Genomic DNA, 21,523 nt, shown 5'->3' with positions numbered 1-21,523 from the left:
CGAGGGTGACTGACTGACTAACAGAAGCTTAGTAAGTGCTTTCTGATAGTGATGATAAGAAGTGCGAAGTAATGAAGTAATTATTGTTTAGAGGAAGATAATAAGAGTCATTATCCCTCCTGGGCTGAAACAGTGGTTAGCATAGTTCTGCTATTGCCTGTTGCATAAACTACATGTGAAGCTTTTATAGGTTATGATAAAAAAATGACAACCACACAATCAAAAATTACAGTTTCCCTTCCTGCCTCCTTCAGCAGCTTCAGAGTTGCATTTAGCTGGGGGAGGAGGGAGCCCGGGCCTTCCTTGAGAACGTGACATGGAGGGTCTTTGCTTTTAGTTGCTCTCATTTTCGCCCACATAATTACTAAAGGCAAATTACAGTGTCCATTTAGAGTTGGTGCATTTTAAAAAGTGCATCAGAGGGGAAGGCCCAGATGAAAGCTGACTCTAGACGTGGAGGCATTGATTTGAAATGGTTGTCAGAAGACAGATTTTGGTGCAAAAACAAACAAAAGAAAGAGAGAAAGAATGAACCCCACACTGCCCTCATCAAAATGTGGCTTGATTTTTTCCAACTTCTCAGCTACATGTTCAGAATCCAAGCTCTGAGACCCTGTCTTTGCTGGCCCCCTGGCCCCCAGCTGCCTTTGCTCCAGCTGGGTTGAAGCGTTTGTCCCCTGCTTTGAATCAGTGTGCAGTGGGTTTGACGGATGAGGTACCGACCGGACCTGAAGGTGCTCGAAGCACTGGAAGCATGTTTTCCTGGCCTTTGGTTATTAAACACCAGCAATGCTCTTTTGGTCTTGGGGCCCAGAGGCAAGGGAGAGAAATGCAGGAGGGACAGCAAATTGACAGGAGGGCCTGGGTCTGTGGGATCTCACACTCCTTCCCCCCATCTTTCTCCTGCCTTCTCTCTCTCTGCTGGCTATTGTTTTATGCAAGTTTCGGTCTAAAGAGGGCAGAGCCCTGTGAGCTCAGAGGATGTGACGGAGGGGTCAGATGCTGCCACGCAAATGCACACAGATGCTTCTGGTTTCAGAGCATATTTATCCATGATGGAAATTGACAGGTGAAGCAGAATATTGTCCTCAAACTGATTTTGTTTCGTCTTCAGGACTCAGAGAAACGTCTGAAACCCTTCAGCAGAGACATCTTGTCAGGGAGAGGAGATTGTTGAATAATCAACATTTGTGTCCGGACACTAATCAATCCCAGTTAACGGTTCATTTCTAATGTGACTTGTGTGGAAACTTGGGGTTTCTTATTGCAGTCTCATTATAATTTTTCCTCTATTGTGACTATCATGGACTGTCTTACCTACTGTGATTACCCTAGCACTCCCCAATAGAGCTTTGTGCCATGACAGAAATGTCCCATATCAGCGATGCCCAAATCGGTGGTCACCATTTGGTCACTGAGGTGGTCATTGAGCACCTTGATGGGTCCGAGGAGGGGGGTGAGGCCCAGAGGGATCTCATGATGTAGGGGCCACCTTGGCCATTAGTAACAGAATCTGGACAAACCTCCCAACTTTCAGCCCAGTGCTCTTTCCAGAACGCCTCACTGCCTCATCTTCAGATGTCACTGGGGCAGTAAAAAGCAAGGAAGTGCTTTCCAGAAAGCAAGACTGAATTTGTGCGTCAAATCACTGTGAGTGTGTATGCAAATAAGTGAGGGGACGGTGGGATTCTTAGGGTGCGGAGCAGATTGGACAGGACAGATTGTTGGGACTGGCCATTGTCTGCCTATCAGAACAGGCCTAATACTGCGTCTCACACTTATTATTTAGTCACTCGCCTATTGAACACCTACAATGGCTCCCGGGCTTTGTTTTGGAGCAGGATATGGAAGTGGATAACAATAGTTGAAGCAGGCAGCACCCAGCAGGAGGGCAAAGGGCCAGCTGTTTCCACCCAGGGCAGCCGTGGTCAGAGAGGGCTTCACCCTTCCTGGTGCATGGTGATCATGGTCCTGGAGGCCAGTACTGGGTTCTCATTCAGGGCTCCGCTTACTAGCAGTGTGACCTCAGAGTACATTCAGGTTATATGCAATTTGTTGTAGCTTTATCATTATGATGAGGTAGCAATAATAGGGTCTCAAGCCTGCTGGTGGTGCGCAGGTCACATAAAGGAATTCATTTAAAGCTCTTGGCACAGTGCCTCATAGTGCTTCCAGCACGAATGAGTGAGCCCCCAAGTCACTCCTGTCTTCATTTGGCAAAGCAAGAAAACCGAGCCTCAGAAAACCACAGTGAAGAAGAGGGGCAGGACGAGAATCTGAGGCTGCTCAGAGCAGGGTGCTCGTGGAGGGAGAAGTCACCTTGCCAGGCAGCCCCCGCCCCAGGCAGGTGAGCCCACGTCCTGAAGAAACCCAGGCAGAGGCCCCGAGTGGTGGGGGAATCCCAGGCACACCTGACCTTGCCACGTCCTAGTGCAATTTCCAGACGTTTTTGTCCCAGAAAGATGCAAGTTCAAGATCACCCGAACCTTCCCAAAGAATGCTTTGTTTCTCCACTGCCTGATTTATGCTCGGGGTCAGGGAGAGAGCTGTTGAGTTAATGTTCCTATCACTCACTTGTGGGTCTGTGCACAGCCCCTTCCATTCTTCCACCCACCACCCACCCATCCATTGCACACATTAATTAAACACCTGCTGTGTGCTGGACTCCATCCGGAAGGTGCTTTTCTTATCTTTGTCTGATTTTCCCCCTACCAGACAGAAGAGTTATCCTTTGTTCCAGGACCCCTGCAGGTACCCAAATCTGGGGCATTCCGATCCCTTCTATACCAGTAAAATGTTGTAGTGTAACCCACAACACCCTGCTGCTCTATACGAGAAATCATCTGTAGGCTGCTGACACCTAACACCATGTAGGTGCTCTGCAAACTGTCCTTACATCGCGCCGTTTAGGGAGTAATGGCAAGAAAAGAAGTCCATACATGCTCTGTACCAGCTCATCGCCTCCCCTCCTGATATTTTCTGTCCCCAGTTGGGGACACCTGGGTGCCTCCGTGGGGGTGAGGAGCCCATCGGTGAAGGAGCTAGGAGAAGGGTGATCACTTTTGGCAAAGTTTCCGCCGTCTCCTAGCCGGTGTGAAGGCAGTGTGGATGTGGTTCAGGGGTGCGATGCGTCGCTCCGCAGGGGCTGCCTGTACTATTTATGGGAGCCAGGACTGCTGTATGCAGGTTCTTAAACCTTCAGCTGCTAGCCTTGTGTTTGGTATACACGAAGGAGCCCAGTGATGTGTTTGTTTTGGTTTAAAAAAAAGAAGTGCATTGGAGGAGGAAACAGAAGTGTCTAAAGTGGCCGGGAGGAGTCAGCCAAGGCACGTTCGAAGACGAGCTTTCGGGAGGGCAGCTGCCTTGCAGGTCCTGCAAACAGGCGTGCGCGCTGCGAGGGCGTGCGGGGTCAGCTGGGCTCCCGCTGCCGAGATGCAGTTCAGGTCCCGGTGAGCGCCCTGGTCCAATCAGGGCGCGGGCAGAGCCCCAGGCTTAGCGAGCTGTACGTTACAGAGCCAGAGCCTGACCCGTACCTGGCCTCGCGCTCAGCTCTCCTGACGCGGGTGAGTACGATTAAAGAATCATTCCCACCCCGGCGGTGGCTCTAGCCCCAAGTCCCGGCCGGAGGATCGGAGAGGCTGCAACAGGTCCCTGCGGGCACCCCTGAGCCTCTCTGGCCCGCCTCCCGCCGCGCCCCGAGGTGAGGTCGGCGAGGTGCCGTGGGGCGGGCCCTCGGGAAGCCGACCGGGTGGTCCCCGAAGCCAGATCATAAATAATTCATGAGCCGGGATCCGGTGAGCGGAGCTGCAAGGGGAAGGGGCGGTGGCCGCGGGGAGAGGGGCAGGAGTGGGAGCCGTGCGCACGGTGAGTAGCTGCGTCCTCGCTTCGGAGCGCGGGACGCGGCTGTGGACTGGCCCGGGGCTGAGCTCATCTCTCCCAGAACTGGGGTCAGGGGACGCGGAGTGGAGGGGTCCTCTCTGCACCCTCTCCCCGGCCCCGCCAGGCGGTGCGAGCCCAGATTGCGGCCTGCGAGCTGGCGCAGCCGCGGGCTGAGAGCGGTGGTCGCGGTGCCCGGCCCGCGGCAGATCCCGCGCCTTTCTGGGAGATCCCGGCGGAGAGTGCAAACTTTTCCAGCTGCGTGGTGGCCCGCGCCGCCGCGCGTGTCTCTCGGGCTTGCTTTCCCTCCGCTGGAGGGAAGTTGGCAGCTGTGGCTCCTGCGATCCCGGGGTTCCAGCAGACGCCGGGAGCGCCCTTGGGACCGGGTCCCCGAGGCCCGGGGTTGCTCTGGGCGGGCGGGGTAGGGGAGGCTTCCCAGGGTTTGGGAACTCTCCGGGCAAGCACTAAAAGCTGCCAGCTTTCAGCTTTGCCCAGTGTCTACGCGGTGCCATGGAGCGGAACAGGAGGCGGCTCTTGGCGGGTGCAGAGGGCAGCCGTCTCCCCGTGTGTCTGTCGGTGAGCGAGCCCGCACCCCTGGCCTTACGCCTCCACCCCCAGGCCCTTCTGGGTGCACAGCCCGGGGACTTTGGGCTGTCGCGGGGTGGATATCTGGGCTGCTCCGCGCGCACTCAGCCAGTACATGCAGACCTGGACAACAAAGGGGAGCTCGGACAGCCCGAGAGCTCACGCTGTGGGAGAGCCCGTGGGGGCCCAGTCTCCCGGGGAGCGCGTCCTGCCAGGGGCAGAGGGTCGGATCCGAGCCGAGAGCGTCGTCCTGGGTCTCCTTCCCTTGGACGGGGTGGCGGCGCCCCCATCCCTGCCCGGGAACTGGAGCCGACGCGCCTGGAGCTGCCAAGTCGCTCAACAACTCCGCCCCCCGGCTACAGCGCTTCCCGCGCCCGCCCCGCCGCCCATTCTTTTGTGTCCCACAGCTCTGGAGACGGTCCTGGCCAGGGGCGGCGAGGGCAGGCGGGGCCCGGAGCGAAGGCTGGGGGAAGCCGGCGCCCCGCGCTGCCAGCAGCTACAGGTTGCTCCCGGAGCCCGCGGCGGCCACCGGCCTTTGTGCGGCCGGGATCGCCTGGTTCCCGTGGGCGCCGGCTGGCCTTTGCTGAAATAACCAAGGGCGAGACTGGGGTCCTTGAATGTCCGCCACCCCCACTCCCACTCCCACACTCGCTCAAACAACGGCTGCAGCATTAGAGGAGGAACCACGTGAATTTGGGGGGAGGGTTAGGGGGGCGTCAAAGATTCGAATATCGTCAACTTCATCGGATTCAACCTGTGTGATGTTACTTAGGTGACTTTTCTCAGTCGTGTGTGGGTTTCCTCTTTCAGCACCCAGGGAGGTGTCGTTGTACTGAGGTTGAGCCCGGGGCCAGGATGGAGCTGAGCTTAGACTGCGGATGTGACTGGGGCTGTGGCGGTGCCCACGGGCTACGCTGCATCCCAGCTGTGTGCCAGTGCTTAAGGGAGCTCCAACCCACCCATCCCGCGGAAACCCCCATTCCACAGAGCAATAGAGGAAGGGCTGCAGACTCTTAGCAAGGTCACCACCACAGAGTTGATAGGTGGGACCAGAGCTTGGCAGCTGTCTGTTTAAACAGCAGTGCCCTTTAGTTTTTTTTTTTTTTTTTAAACGTGTCCCATAATTTAATTTTATGAACTTCCTTATGATTTCTGTGCTGGGCTGTTGCTTTGTGTTCTAGTGCTGTGCAGTAAACCGGTGCATCAAAGGACAGATTGAGAAAAAAAAAAAAAAAAACACAAGAGTTTAAACCCAAGTAGTGAGTGGTTGGTGCTGTTTAAAACATGGAGGCAATAGGTTTTCCCAGCAGCCAAGGGCTACCTCTGGGGTTTGCTTCCTGATCAGGATGCTTTGTTACCTACAGTAGATGCTGACTTTGTGGGACTGGGGCAGAAGAAGGACTTGGAATCTGGGGACGGGGTGGATCAGGGAGGTGGCAGGAAGGCTGGCTAGCCAGGCTCAGGAACCCAGGACACGGGGCAGGACTCCTGATGGGTGTATGGCTATGGATGTCAGCAAGGGAGTCTGGAGGTGGCTGCTGACCCTGCCTCCATCATTGTTAGGAGGAGTAAGAAACCTTGGCCACAGCAGTGCACTCCAGGTCCAGGCCCAGGAGAAAGCATCTGATTGGTGGAGCTGGGCTCAGCCCCAGGACACATGTGGGCCCCTCAGCTGGCCTCACAATGACAGGCAGGGCTGCCTCCCACAGGACTCACAAAGGTGGGCTCAGGGGGTGGGCAGCACCCACATTCCCCTCAAAGCACCGGCAGGTGAGAAACAGCTCCCCCGGATCCTGTTAGGGAAGAAACATCTCAAAAGTTCCATCGCAAGGAAAGAAGAAATGAAGTGGCTCGGTTACCTTATTATTTGCTTTTAAACCGGTGTCTGCGGAAATGTGGCTCTTTGGACTCCAGGCTCAGAAGCATGTGAGGTATTTGTTTAAAACTGACCTTCTCAGGCCCTCCTCCCCCTTGGAATTCCGCGCCTTGGGAGTGGAAACCACAGTCGGCTGCCCTTTGCCCAGGAGATTGGCCTTATTGATCGTCAAGCGCCTACCTACGAGGACAGCCCCTGGGGGGAGCAACTGCCAAAGATGGGAAGGTAGACCAGTTAGCTGTTCTGCCACAGCTGGCTCTGGGGTGGAGAGTCTTGCTGCCTGTACTGGAGGACAAAGACACGAGCAATCTCCTAGGGAGCGTAGAACTCACCCATCCGGAAGCTTCCTATCAACAAATGCTTGACGTGGAAACATCAGTGGACATTGATAGCAATCTATGGAAATAGATTAAAATAACTGTTCCGTGCCAGTCCTGCCCCGCTCCCCACTGCACCACTTCATTTCAGCACGTGTGTGTATGCTTTTTTTTTTTTTTTAATTGAGTGCCTGTTGTGTGCCAGGCCCTGGAGATAAAGATGTAAGTCAGGTGGAATATATCAGTTCACAGGGATGGAGATGGGAAGATGTGCGAGGGGAGCTTTCTGGTGTCACCTGGGTCCTGCGCCCGGGAAGCCTGACTCGCCCTTGGAAAGCAGCATAGACGGGTCAAATAGACACTCCCGGGACAGTGCTCATTTTGTACCATTGCGGTCTTATTTTTATTTTTTATTTATTTTTTTATTTGAAAGTCAGAGTTACACAGAGAGAGGAGAAGCAGAGAGAGAGAGAGAGAGAGAGAGAGAGGTCTTCCATCCACTGGTTCACTCCCCAGATGGCCACAGAAGCCGGAGCTGCACTGATCCGAAGCCAGGAGCCAGGAGCTTCTTCCAGGTCTCCTAAGTGGGTGCAGGGGCCCAAGGACTTGGGCCATCCTCCACTGCTATCCCAGGCCACAGCAGAGAGTCAGATCAGAAGTGGAGCAGCTGGGCCTCGAACCGGTGCCCATATGGGATGCAGCATTAACCCACTGTGCCACAGCGCCGGCCCCATCCATTGCTGTCTTAATAATCAGTCACTGGGAAACTTTGTCAAAAATGCAGTGTCAAAAATGCAGATGAATGGACCATGGGTAGGTCCAGCAGCTCTGTGTTTTAAGTGAGCACCTATTTTGTGCTGACTTGCCGCTGCTGCGGCCAGCTTTCCTAGGTTTCAGGCTGAAGATTCCGTGGGCTGCTCTGGTGGTGGTGGGGCCCAGCAGGGAAGTCCCCACCCCATCTCTTTGGGCACCGCCAATGAACGCCTCCTCTTGGACTTGACTTTAAACAGCTCTCTGTAGTATGGCATAGTGAGTGAGGCGTCAGTATCTTCTTAGCTATTCTGGAATTTGGAGCAAGATGCAAAGAAACATGGACGTGCACTCGCTTTACTGTCTGACAACCACCTGTGGTGGTGAACAGTAAGGTCTCACCGCTTTGGAGAGCTCCCTCCCTCTGCTTTTTCTGTTGAGACAGTTTGAAAGCCTGTTTATTCTTAGCTCTCCCTGAGCCAGCTCTCTCTCGCTCTCTCTCTCTCTCTCTCTCTCTCTCTCTCGCTCTCTCTCTCTCTCCCTCCCTCTCTCTCTCTCTCTCTCTGCTCGGCGGCATTACCAGGAAGCGAGCCTTTCTCAGCAGTTGAGCCTTTAATCCTTCCAGGTGCTGCGCTTGAGGTTTAACTCCCTGTCTGTCCTTTAGCAAAACACAAGATGAGCTGTGGGTGGGGGGTGGGAGAGGTGTGTGCCTGTGTGTGTAGGGGGCAGGGCTCAAAGGGAGGTGTTTGGGAGCAGTCACCGGGACTGTGGTGTAGATTGTGGGTGTGACGGAGGGTCGAAACCAAAGCGTGGGGTGAACCAGCCTGCCACGGGAAGCCACGTAGGGATCTGAGCAGCCGTGACGTGGTGAAGGGAGAATTTGGATCATTCTACTGGGCATTCTGTGCAGCAGCGACTGTAGTGGGGTGAGACTTAGAAGATGAGGCCGTAGCTAAGGGGATGAGCTATGAGTTAGTATCTTCATTCACATAGCTCACAAAATTCTACCTCTTGTCTCGAGATTTCTCTGACTTGGAATGTAGGTGGTGCATCCTCTGACCCCTCATACGGTGTGCCATTTCTTGTTAAAGATTTATTGATTTATTTGAAAGTCAGAGTTACACAGAAGGAGAGGCAGAGAGAGAGAGGGGGAGAGAGAGAAAGAGAGAGGGAGAGAGAGAGAGAGAGAGAGAGAGAGGTCTTCCATCTGCTGGTTCACTCCCTAGATGGCCGCAACTGTCAGAGTTGCACCCATCAGAAGTCAGGAGCCAGAGCTTCTTCCAGGTCTCCTGTGTGGGTGCAGGGGCCCAAGGACTTGGACCATCTTCTACTGCTTTCCCAGGCTGTAGCAGAGAGCAGGATCAGAAGGGGAGCAGCTGGGACTCGAACCGGCGCCCATATGGGATGCCCACACTGCAGGCAGTGGCTTTACCGGCTACACCACAGTGCTGGCTCTGGTGTGCCATTTCTTGATCCTATCTCCCCTTCTCATAGTGTGTGTTTGGGGGGCACCCTGCACTTACCTTGAAAGCTAATAAGTATAGCATGCATCTGTCCCAGAAACCCAGAACAGAGCAAGAGTGAGAGAGGGAGGGAGAGAGAGAGAGAGAGAGAGAGAGAGAGACTGTGTGTCCTGGATCCTACCTGAAGCTCCTGTGCCAAGTCCCCCAGCTTTGGAAAATGACACATGGAAGCCAGGGTGGCTCCTGACAACCCCAACAGTGTGCCCCTCCCTGTGTTAGGTCCTGGGGACAGAAAGACGAGTAGGGCGGGGCCCTTCTCGGACCCTTTGCACCCCTTGCCCTCCCGACACTGCGGTGGTGGCTGTTCTGAGGATTCCTGTTTCCCAGGGGGTTGGCGGGGGAGTAAGCACAGAGGCTGTTGCTGGGGACCTGTGCAGCTCTGAAAGGAGCCTGCCAGCAGGGCTCCGTGGGGACAGTGTCCTGGTGTCACGTGAGAGCTTGGGCTCCGGAAGGCAGACTGCTGGCTGTGCATTCCGGCCTCACCATCACCTGCCTGTGGCATCAGGCAAGCCACCCAAACCCTCTTGGCGTCAGTTTCCGCATGTGTAAAATGGGTTTGTGCCGTGAACAAGGTCCTACTATGCAGCACGCAGAATGGTCTCTAGAGTCTAGTTCGGTGCTCAGTCCATGGCTGTCTCCAAGACCAGACCTCCTCGAGGCTGCATGGTGTTTCTGCCTCTGGCCCTCTAGGCTCTCTGGGTCCCACTTTCCTGCCTGCCCCTCCCCTCGGGCTCTGCAGCGTATGCAGCTTCACCCACATGGATTAGGCTGCAGGGCTTGCTCAGGAGCTTTGCGGGGTGAGGGGCAGGGGGAGGTCGCAGGGGGAGGTCGCAGGGGTGGGTGACATTGCTGCCTTCTTTCTCTCTGCCAGGGATGGTGCCTTGAGTGAATGACCGCTTTGGAGAGAGATCTTCCGTGTCCCTCGCTGTGACCCAGCCCAGCCAGAAAACGGAGGAAGACTCGGCAGACCCCGTGCCCCCCAGGCCTCTTCTGCACAGCAAGACACCTGTCTGCTCCGTGGCTTCCAGGAGCCTGGAGGCGAGAGGCACCCAGTCCTGGCTCATGTGTGGGGGGCCTCGCTAGCCATGGCACACCTACTCGGCTTCCTGCTGCTGCTGCTGGGGCTCTGTGGGGATCTGGTTTCAGGAGGGCAGCCCTCAGCCCCACGCCCTCTGGAGGCTTTGAACTACACATTGCCTACAGCGAAATACAGGATCCAGCAAGCCTACGAAGTGGGGCCCATCGGCGCTCTCTTCCGGATGGTGCACGTCTTCCTGTACGTGGTCCAGCCGCATGCCTTCCCTGAAGGTAAGTGCCCAGCACAGGGACACACGGGACGAGTCCTTAAACGCACAGGTTTCCAACCACAAAACAACTCACCGTGTATTCAGCATTTTGAAGTATGAGGTTCAAAGAGATTGATTTGAGCAGGGATAGGAACAGAAGAACATTTGAACCAGGTGTGGTAGGTTGACGGGCAGGTGTTGGTCAGAGATGGAATCAAGCTGTGTTGTTACAGTTTTCCAATTCTTTACCTTTTTGTTGTTTTGGGTTAGAGCAATGATGTTTTCTAAAACAGATACCAAAGGTAAAAATTAGCGTAAAAATGCAAACTCTCCATCATCAAGTGACAAGTAACACCTGGTGTCCCATGGCCTTGTTAGCACTTAACATTTTAGCTCTGCCCTGCCCACCACAGAATACCATTTTGTCACTCCCAGGGCATGGGCAGGCCCGTCCTCACCTGCTCCCCTGATTAACCCTTTGCTTCAGTTCTAAGAGTTTCGGTGGGAGGAAAGCAGGGAGGGGTCGCTCACTGTCGCATGGTACTGTTCCTTTGCCACTTCGGCCTTCTTGCCATTGGTTACCCACACTCATGCTGGAGTCAGGGGTGAGCGGTTTGCGTTGCATGGACAGGATTGCCGGAAGTGGCTGCGGCTAGGTTTGGCGGCCTACATTTCTGATGATTTAATGTTAGGTCTATATCAGGTTTGTTCTTTAAGCGACAAGGTTTGACTACTATCACAGAGTATAAAATTTGTAGTCATCTTTATCATTTTCCTTAGCTATCAGCTACTGTTTGTGTGTGTGTGTGTCTGTGAGAGAGACAATGAACAAGAATGCATTTCATGAATCTTACCATTTGTTTACATTTTATTGAATTTTTGCATTTATTTGTCTTAGGTTAAGCAGTTAAAGCAGGTGAAAGTGTAGTTGTCAGATTTTGGTTGTTGTTGGTTCGGATTTCGGTTCCATGAAATCAATCACTCTGAGCCCTTATTATTGTTGAAGACCATCCTGGACTTGGGCTGTTCACTGTTCATGTCACTGCTTAAAAGACTCAATCTGGAAATCCCAAAGATGGATGTGGAAAATAAACCGAGTTTGTTTAATGTTGAATACAAATTTACTGTTCTGAATAGATGTCTGTTTGTTTGTATACTTATGTAAGTGTTATTGGACAAGCAAATACCTATCTAGTGTTTCTACTCTTTACTTCATATGTAAATGAGTGTGTATGTGTGTGTACACAAATATGTATATATATGGCATAGAATTCAGTTGGTCAACATGAACTTACCATGTCTTCTTCCAAAAGGTTGGGAAACTCCCCATGTCTCATTTTAAGACATCATTTAATTAGTTAATCCCATAATCTCTTTCCATATGTTCTTCTATTTTGCTCTCTCTCTGTTTCCCTAAGAAGGCTTCCTCATACTTATTTTGCAAGGGAAAACTGTACTGTAGAAGTCCTCATTGAAATAGTCAAAGTAGAAGATATCCTTGAACTTTACCCAAGACTTCTGATGTGTACTGAAGTTTTGGACACCAACATTATTAGTCTAAGAGGAGGTGTAAGGAGAATTTAAATCCTGATGTAACCTGAGGGTGTTAGTCGAGTTCACACCTGACCTTCATCAATACTTATTTCCTTGGAGAAAGAAATTCCTAAAGGTTTTAGCGATAGGCCAGAGTGGACCAGTATTGCCCCTTTGAGCATGGCGGGGGGGGGGGGGGTTCTTTTTTTGTGAGTTTGCTTAAATAACATAATATTGAATGTAACAGGTGATACCTTGGAGTGTTAGCTCTTTTCTTCTGCCATGCCATTTTTAAATAGTCTCAGTTCGTTTCCAGATTTCTTAGCCATCTCTGGGTGCTTTGCAATTTAAATGACACATAGGAGACAATCGGGATTTTTCTCTGTGGGGCCAGTGCTTTTCACTGATGTCTGCATAACTGAAGATGCAGAACCAGACAAAAAGCCCAAAAGAAAAAAAAAAAACAAAAATACAAAGAAACTAGAAACACACACACACACACACACACACTCACACACACACACGTAAGGGGGTGGGTGGGAAGAGAGGTGCGTGTTTCTTGTTTATTAGTTTGACTAGCTTAGTCCATGAACCGGAACAAAGCTTGAAGACCAGTTGTCTGTGAAGTCTTCATAGAGGATACCTCCCGAGCGTCATTCCTTCATGAAGGAGTTGCAGCTGCAGCACTGGGCCAGCAGTGGAAGAGGAAGGGGCGGCTCTGGCGCCTGGCTGGCAGCAGCGGTTCACTCGGTTCACTCGTGTGTCCTGTGACCAGCCGAGATTGTTTACCAGATTTTGCATTTGAAGTTATAAAAGAAGCCCCTGGCGGGGAAGGGCATCCAGCACAGCGGTAGGACAGTGCGTGGGGCACCTGTGTGCCCTCTCAGGGTGCCTGGGTTTGGGTCCTGGCTCCACTCCCAGCTTCCTGCTAATGGGCTCCCTGGGAGGCAACACTGATGGCTCAAGTAGCTGGGTCCCTGCCACCCACCAGGAAAGCCTGGATTGACTTCCTGGCTCCCAGTTTTGGTTTTGCCCAGCCCTGACTGTGGCAGGCATTTGGGGAGTGAATCAGCAGATGGGTGGTCTTTCTCTCTCTCCCTTTGAAAGAATTACAATAGATAATAGGAAAAAAAGAACCACAAAAGAGTTCATGGTGTCTCCTGAGCTAGAAAGGGCTTGTGGGCTGGAACTTGAGTGGAAGAGACTAGTGTTCCTCAGACCAGGAGCCGGGGTACCCAGGTGGCAGGGCACAATGTGTGCTACACCCTGCCGTGGGCATTTCCCAAATCTCCTGGCCTGAGGCTGCAGAAGCAAAGCTGTGCGCTGGGTTTAAGCTCACGAACGAGAGGGTGTTGGTGGCAGGATGACCCCCAGGAGAGTCAAGGAAGGGCCTTCAGGGGGAGGGACACGGCCGGGAGGACAGTGGCTCCCGCCTGGGGGGCCTCGGTGCCTCCGTGTTGCTGTGATGGAATGTTATAGACCGAGTGCCACAGACAGCATTTATTTCTCACAGTTCTGGAGGCCAGAAGTCCAGCATCAAGGTGCTGGTGTCTGGGGAGGGCCAGATCGTGGCTGCTCCTCCACCAGGTGTGCCCACACGGCCTTTTGTTGGTGCATGCTTGTGGAGAGCGTGAGCAACCCAGGGCAGACGCTCCCTCTTTTCCTCGAATTCCATCAGGTCCCAATCTCATCATCACGAGGGTAGGACCCTCGTCTGAGCCTCATTACTTCCCAAAGGCGCCACCTCAAACGCTGCCACGCTGGGGGTTAGGGTTTCAACCTATGGGGACTGATACTCAGTGGACAGCAATGGGCGTGGTGGGTGTTGGTGGAACAAGTTGGCCAAGGTCAAGGAGAGCAAGGGCTGGAGGACCTTGACTGCCATGCCAAGGAGTTTTGCAGAGGCAAGAAAGGAGTGGCAGAGGTTCCGTTCACGGGACAAGCGTCTATTAAAGATGACCACTTCCTGAGGTGCACCTTGCTGGCTGCTGTGAGCGAGGGTGGACGTGGAATTGAACTTTGGGGAAAGGACCCAACAATAGCTGGTGGGCTAGATCGGGGGGGGTTGAGAGGAGCTTCTGCAATGGCCCAGGTGGAGGTGATAATGAACTTAGAATGTAGCAAAACGTAATGGGGACGATTTTATGTCCAAAGAACTTGACATATCGGAGCTTGTGCATGTGACCTGCTGGGTGAGCTCGGTCACGTTGTTTAACTTTCAGACCCTCTTCTGTATTAGCACGAATCATAATCATAATTATAACCCGCTTTATAAAAGTTCTCATTTGTGTGAAGTGAGAGTACGCAAAGCCTGGGTTTAAATCCAAGGTACACACTTGTGAGCGACAGTGTCTTAAGATGAGTTACTTCTCCTGTACTCCAAAGCTCCCGCGTATGCGATATGTTTGCCTTTTGTTTTACCGTGGTGCTTTTAAAATGATTCATGGTTTTGTATGGAAAAAATGGCGATTTTGCCACATTGCAGAAGGTTATTGGCTATTGGTGGTGAGAAGTGCCTTTTTCAATTTAATGTGGCTGCGATGAATCTGGCAAAGTTATGACCCAGATTGGAGCCATGCTAATGGAGCAAGCAAAGGAAAAAAAATGCTCCTGCTTTGAGTTTTGTAGAGATTCTCTGATTCTCCTCTGTTTTGGCATATTTTTAAAATTAGATTTTAGGATGGTTGACCTATTTCTGAAAGCATTTCAGACTAATCTGATTTGCTCCTGGGATCTGGTTTGGGTAAGAGGTAGAAGCAGGAGCGGGGTGGGGTTAGGCTTGGTTTCTGTGGAATTTGAGATGCCCTAAGGATGTTGGAGCGAGTAGAAGGGCTCGCTCGCTCCTCTCTTGCAGCTAAGAGGTCCATTAGCCAAGGTAATCAAAACAAGGGGTCTCTCACCGGGACTCCAGGTTGTCTCATGGTATGCTCAGGTTTATGCTAGCTCTCTGGAGAGTTGACTGGCAGTTCTTTCCTTTCCAGTCTCAATTCCTGAGTTACCAGGGGGGCAGATGTGGGCCTCCATCTACCTGGGCTAATCGCCAGCCTTGGATCCCTTGACCTAAAATGGCTGTGGTGGCATGGTGTGGGTACTGTCACTGTGGCATTTGGTGCTCAGAGAGGGGTCCAGGAAAGGGGTGATTTGACCAGATGGACAGACCAATAGGCCCATCTATACCAATGTCCAGGTAGAACTGGGCTCCAAAACCTGCATGTTTCTGGCAACTACATGTACTTTTTTTTGAATTCCTTTTTTTTCTTTTTTTAAATTTTTTATTTAGCAAATATAAATTTCCAAAGTACAGTTTATGGATTACAATGGCTCCCCCCCCATAATTTCCCTCCCACTCGCACCCCTCTCATCTCCCGCTCCCTCTCCTATTCCATTCACATCGAGATTCATTTTCAATTATCTTTATATACAGAAGATCGATTTAGTACATATTAAGTAAAGATTTCATCAGTTTGCACCCACACAGAAACACAGAGTGTAAAATACTGTTTCAGTACTAGCTATAGCATTACTTCACATTGGACAACACATTAAGGACAGATCCCACATGAGAAGTAAGTACACAGTGACTCCTGTTGTTGACTTAACAATTTGACACTCTTGTTTATGGTGTCAGTAATCACCCTAGGCTGTAGTCATGAGTTGCCAAGGCTATGGAAGCCTTTTGAGTTCGCCGACTTCGATCTTATTCTGACAGGGTCATAGTCAAAGTGGAAGTTCTCTCCTCCCTTCAGAGAAAGGTACCTCCTTCTTTGATGGCCCCATTCTTTCTACTGGGATCTCACTTGCAGAGATCTTTCATTTAGTTTTTTTTTTTTTTTTTTTTTTTTTTTTTTGCCAGAGTGTCTTGGCTTTCCATGCCTGAAATACTCTCATGGGCTCTTCAGCCAGATCCGAATACCTTAAGGGCTGATTCTGAGGCCAGAGTGCTGTTTAGGACATCTGCCATTCTATGAGTCTGCTGTCTATCCCGCTTCCCATGATGGATCGTTCTCTCCCTTTTTGATTCTGTCAGTTAGTATTAGCAGACACTATTCTTGTTTATGTGATCCCTTTGACTCTTAGACCTATCAGTGTGATCAATTGTGAACTGAAATTGATCATTTGTACTAGTGAGATGGCATTGGTACATGCCACCTTGATGGGATTGTATTGGAATCCCCTGGCACGTTTCTAACTCCACCATTTGGGGCAAGTCCAATTGAGCATGTCCCAAATTGTACATCTCCTCCCTCTCTTATTCCCACTCTTATATTTAACAGGGATCACTTTTCAGTTAAAATTTAAACACCTAAGAATAATTGTGTGTTAATTACAGAGTTCAACCAATAGTACTAGAACAAAACAAAAAGAATACTAAAATGGATAAAGTATTACATTGTACATCAACAGTCAGGACAAGGGCTGATCAAGTCACTGTTTCTCAACAAAAAAGCTGTCTGCATCTTAATGTTTATTGCAGCTCAATTCACAATAGCTAAGACCTGGGACCAACCCAAATGCTCATCAACAGTAGACTGGATAAAGAAATTATGGGACACGTACTCTATAGAATACTATACAGCAGTCAAAAACAATGAAATCCGGTCATTTGCAAGAAGATGGAGGAATCTGGAAAACATCATGCTGAGTGAATTAAGCTAGTCCCAAAGGGACAAATATCTTATGTTCTCCCTGATCGGTGACAACTAACTGAGCACCAAAGGGGAAATCTGTTGAAGTGAAATGGAACTATGAGAAACTACATGTACTTTTCTGATGGGGAAACCTAGACTGAAGGGGTCAAATGAGTGCCCCAGGGCTGCATATGCTGATGGTTAAGAGGTGGAGTCAGCATTTGACCCAGGGCCCTGGCCCCCTTAGCACGGAGGTTGTCTACACAGAGGGGGAGTTCTGCTATTGAGCTGGCACTGATAGAGCACCAATGACCGAGGATGTGGGGAGGGTCTCGGAGGGAAGTGGCAGGTCTGCAGCTGTCACAGGCACTCGTCATCCTCCTTGAGTGTCTACAGCTTCATAGGACAGTTCTTGTGTCTGAATTGTCACTCTCCTTCTGCTGGGGCCCTCAATGGGACTCTGAGTTAAGCCACTGCCTTCAACATCAGCATCCCATACAGCTGCTGGTTGAAGTCTCCGCTGCTCTACTTCCAGCCCAGCTCCTTGCTAATGCACCTGGGGAAGCAGTGGAAAGCGGCTCCAGTGCTGTGTCCCTGCCACCCACATGGTAGACCTGGATGGAGTTCCAGGCTCCGGGCTTCTGCCTAGCATAGCCCTGGCCGCTGCGGCCATTTGGGAAGTGAGCGAGCAACTGGAAGATCTCTCTCTCTCTCCCCCTCTCTCTCTGTAACTCTGCATTTAAACGAATGAGTAAATAAATAATAGATAATACTCGGTCTGCCGATTGCTACCCCTCTCCCTTGTCTGCAGAGCCCCACCGCTTGCGTGAGTAAGTAGCAGGGGCAGGCTGTGTGCTGTTAGGAAGCGTCTTGCTGAGGGCCCCGGAAACAGGGCTTCCTTCTCTGCTGATCCCTGCCATGGTGTCTGCCCGTCCGGGAGGCTCTCAGACACACGACGGAAATGGGAGATTAAATGTGAATGTAAACCAAGAGCCTCTGGAGCAGCCGCTGGATGAAGCTCAGGCGGCGTGAGCCGTCCCTCTTGTCTGCTGGGGTTGGGCAGAAGGGAAGTGTTCAGGCCTGCACTTGGCTGAGCAGCCAGGGCGGTGCCAGGCCAGAGCCGTAGCGAGGAATGCACGTTACCAGGAGAGATGACCACAGCTGCTGGCCCCTGAGTGACGGTGAAGAGCCTGCTCCTGCACCACTGCCTGCGTTTGAATCCCTGTTTTACACTGGCTAGCTCCATGATGTTGGACAAGTTGCTTAACCTCTCTGTTCTGTAGCTCTCCCTTTGTAAAATGATACCTGCTTTTCAGGTCATCATCATATTTAAATAGAGAATATTTATCAAGCACTCCCAATAGCACTTGTTGGAGATTAAGAGTTATCTGCCAGTGTTTGTCAAATAGAATAGTAGATAATGGCTTATCCATTCCTAAAAGCTTTGAATTAACCTCAGGTGCTGGTAATCACATGGCCACCAAAGTGTCTCTTTGACCCCCACTGTTGCCCAGCAACTGTAAGGAATCATCTCAAACTGAGTAGCTGAAAGCAACAACGGATTCTCTCCTGGTTCAGGGGCCAGCAGTCCCAGAGCGAGTTGTGGGCAGGGTCCTGCTCCCTCTGAAAGCTGGGGGCAGAATCCTTCCTTGTTTCTTTCAGCTTCTGGTGGCTCCACATGTTCCTAGCTGGGGTAGCCTCCAGCCCATCTCTGGCTGCCTCACACGGCCGTTTTCTGGGTCTCTGGCCCGAATCTCCCCACCCTTTATTTTGTGAGGACACCCGCTAGCGTGTTTAGGGCCCCCAGTCAGTGCAGAATAATCTCACCTGAAAGATTGTTCGCTTAATTAAGTCTGCAAAGACCCTGACTTCAGATAAGATCACGTTCCCAAATTATGGGGGTTAAGACTTAGGTGTATCATTTGGGGGGGACACTAAGTTTGTGCCACTCAAAGATAATAGGCAATGTGCCCAAGCTCAAGCTGGTTCCGCCTGCTGACTTAAATTTTGCACGGAGTGAGCTCCTCCTGGGAGCCATGGCCTGGTGTTGCCTGGCTCTCCAAAGGCTGACACTGGGCTGAGGGGACCTCCCACGCTTACGGCAAAGGAAGCAGCCTGTAGTGGGTGGGCCAGTGGCGCAATGGATAGCACGTCTACGGATCAGAAGATTCTAGGAAGCAGCCTTTGAACTGAGCTGTGAGTGTGTGGAAGGACTGAGGAGGCAGGGCGCTTTCCAGGCAGAGCAAAGCGCACAGGCCGGGACCTGAGGGATGCGGCGCAGGCAACGGCCCGGGGAGCAGGGAGGCTGGAGCCCTGCATGTCTGCAAGGTCCTAGGACCTGAGCTGGGACAGAGAGGGGGACAGGCTCTGGACATCATGCTGACACCTCTGTCGCAGGTTCTGCGGCCGTCACACTCTTGTAACCCTCACCTACGCTATGGGCAAGGAGGCTGTGGGGAGGGTGAACTTGACCTGAACTTGTTTCTGAAAACTCTCACGTATGTTTGGATGCTAGAGGCCTAGCTCAGTGCTGTTCAAAGTGTAGCCTTTGGGCCAACAGGTTCAGTGGCATCTGGGAGCTTGTTAGAAATGCAGATTCTTGGGCCCTCTCCCATAACTACTGAATCATAATCTCCCACATTTTTTATTTAAAATATTTTGAAACCTTTGTGTTCAGTCTAGTCTTCATATAGAAAAATGCACGTAACGGTCCGGCTTGTGGCCTCTTCATAAACTGCACGCATCTGTGTACGTAGCACTGGGGTTGAGACAAGGGACGAGTCCCCAAGGAGCATTTCCTCACTTCCTGTTGCTGCCATCCAGCTCCTCCGCGGGGTGCACTCACCTGGATTTCAGAGGTGCAGGTGAGTTATTCTCGGTGAAATCGCACCATCTACTCTCTGTTTTCTGGCTTCCTGTGTGCAACAATTTTATTTGTGTCCATATTGCTCTGTGTCATCATAAATATTCATTCTCAGCATTGCCTACCATTCTGTTCTGCAAAGATGGCATAAGGTTTCGTCCAGCCTCCTGGATGGCCATTTTAGAAGTTTCCAATCTGGGCAGTAATGCTGCTATGGAGACTTTACTGGGTGTCTTTTGGAGACGATGCTTGCACATTTCTGTTGGGTGTGTACCTAGGAGTGACTTGCTGCACCTTGGGGACTGCATCTTTCAGCGTTCTTAACGCTAACCCATGGGGCTCCTGAGTGAATATGCCAGCCAGATCCTTTAAAAGATTATTAGGGAGGATTTCAAATAGGTACAAAGGTAAGGGGAAGAGGCCTCATCTTCTCACCCCCCAGCGTCAGCGACTTTCAGTTCTGGGCCATCTCCCCCCTTTATTTGGAAGCAAATTCCAGTTGTTCTATCATTTTATCTTTAAGTAAGTCATTACAGATCTCTAAAACTGAAAATCTAGTGCTATTTTTTTAAAGATTTATTTTACTTATTTGAAAGAGTTACAGAGAGAAGTAGAGACAAAGAAAGAGAGGTCTTCCATCTGCTGGTCTACTCCCCAGATGGCCACAACGGCCAGAGCTGTGCCAATCCGAAGCCAGGAGCCAGGAGCTTCTTCCGGGTCTCCCATGTGGGTGCAGGGGCCCAAGGACTTGGACCATCTTCCGCTACTTTCCCAGGCTATAGCAGAGAGCTGGATTGGAAGTAGAGCAGCCAGGACTTGAACCAGTGCCTATATGGTATGCCAGCGCTACAGGTGGCGGCTTTACCTGCTACCCCACAGTGCCAACCCCAAGACCTACTACTATTATCATGCTCTACAAAGTTATCAATAGTTCTTCAATGTTAAACATTCAGGAAGTGTTCATAATTCTTGATTATCACATTGATTCAGCATCAGGATCTAAATAATGATCATATTTTGCAGCTGATAGGGCTTCATAACATTTCTTTTCAGTTGAGCGGATGCCTCTCCAGGTCTTTCCCCTTTGCAGTTTATTTGTTGAAGAACCAGGTTTCCTGCCCATAGGCTGAACTTGCTGATTGCATCTTCATGGTGTTCTTAATCATGGCCTCCGCCTTCTGTGTTTCCTATAAATGGGCGCCATTGTGTCTCAGTGTCCATGGAGGATTGGCTCCAGGGCTCTCTCTCTTACCAAAATTCATCCATGCTTAAGTTCCTCATAAAATATGGTATATTGCATTTCCCTACTACAAGCGTAGTGCTAGGGCCGGCACTGTGGCATAGTGGGCTAAGCCCCTACCTGTGGCGTCGGAATCCCGTATGGGCACCAGTTTGAGTGCCAGCTATTCCTCTTATGATCCAGCTCTCTGCTATGGCCTTCGAAAGCAGTGGGGGATGGCCCAAGTGCTTAGGCCCCTACACCCACACGTGAGACCTGGAAGAAACTGGCTCCTGGCTTCAGATTGGCTCAGCTCCAGCCGTTGTGGCCATCTGGGGAGCAAACCAGTGGATGGAAGATCTTTGTCTCTCCCTTCCTCTGTCAGTAACTCTGTCTGCCAAATAAATAAATAAATAAATAATCTTTTTTTAAAAAAAGAGTAGTGCTAAAAGTTTATGGAAAAATATAATTAAAAGTTTATTTTGCAAAAAATTTTGAATCTTTGCATATGAGGGGCCTTCAAGAAGTTCTTAGGAATTGCATATTTTATAAAAACTATGCATGGATTTGAACCAAAATAAACTTATCTTAATTTTGTTTTTCATGTAAATGTTATGTAAATAATTACACTGCATTTGTTAGAGAATGATGACAGGAAAGTAAAAGGCATTACCTGAATATTTTCAGTCTGTGGCTAGTTGAACCCACAGATATGGAACATATGGAACCGTGAATAAAGAGATCAAATTCGGGTCTATTTTGGGGGCAAAACTAGTTTATAGGTGACGTCATTCATTTGCAAAGGAGAACGGATAATGTCTGGTTGTCTCTCTGTGTGATGTTAGCATTACTGACAGTCACTGTTTAGATTCATTCATTCGCAAAGGGTGCAGTGCTTTCAAAATCATTCACAAACATGCTCTCAAAGATGTCGAAACTGGCCAGCGCCACGGCTCACTAGGCTAATCTTCCACCTGCGGCGCCAGCACCCCAGGGTTCTAGTCCCTGTCGGGGTATGGGATTCTGTCCCAGTTGCTCCTCTTCCAGTCCAGGTCTCTGCTGTGGCC

At 50.8% G+C, this 21,523-nt stretch overlaps 1 protein-coding gene across 4 annotated transcripts in view; it reads left to right on the top strand.

Annotated features, from left to right (window-relative positions):
* The first annotated feature begins 3,325 nt into the window (after positions 1-3,325).
* Positions 3,326-21,523, top strand: part of PROM1 (prominin 1) — a 108,849-nt gene continuing 90,651 nt past the window's right edge. For 2 of the 4 annotated variants that reach the window (XM_089326965.1, XM_089326964.1), the window contains exons 1-2: positions 3,775-3,864; positions 9,799-10,235. In XM_089326965.1, coding sequence (XP_089183091.1) covers positions 10,013-10,235 — 223 coding nt within the window. In that variant the 5' untranslated portion in view covers positions 3,775-3,864; positions 9,799-10,012. Of the gene's footprint in view, positions 3,564-3,606; positions 3,865-9,798; positions 10,236-21,523 lie in introns of those variants that run through there. The other 2 variants (XM_089326966.1, XM_089326967.1) reach the window with 2 other exon arrangements.

This window comes from Oryctolagus cuniculus, chromosome 2, assembly GCF_051225735.1.
Source record: "Oryctolagus cuniculus isolate XC-2025 breed Fujian yellow rabbit chromosome 2, ASM5122573v1, whole genome shotgun sequence".
Lineage (NCBI taxonomy): Eukaryota > Metazoa > Chordata > Mammalia > Lagomorpha > Leporidae > Oryctolagus > Oryctolagus cuniculus.
This window is presented reverse-complemented; position numbering and strand designations above follow the sequence as displayed.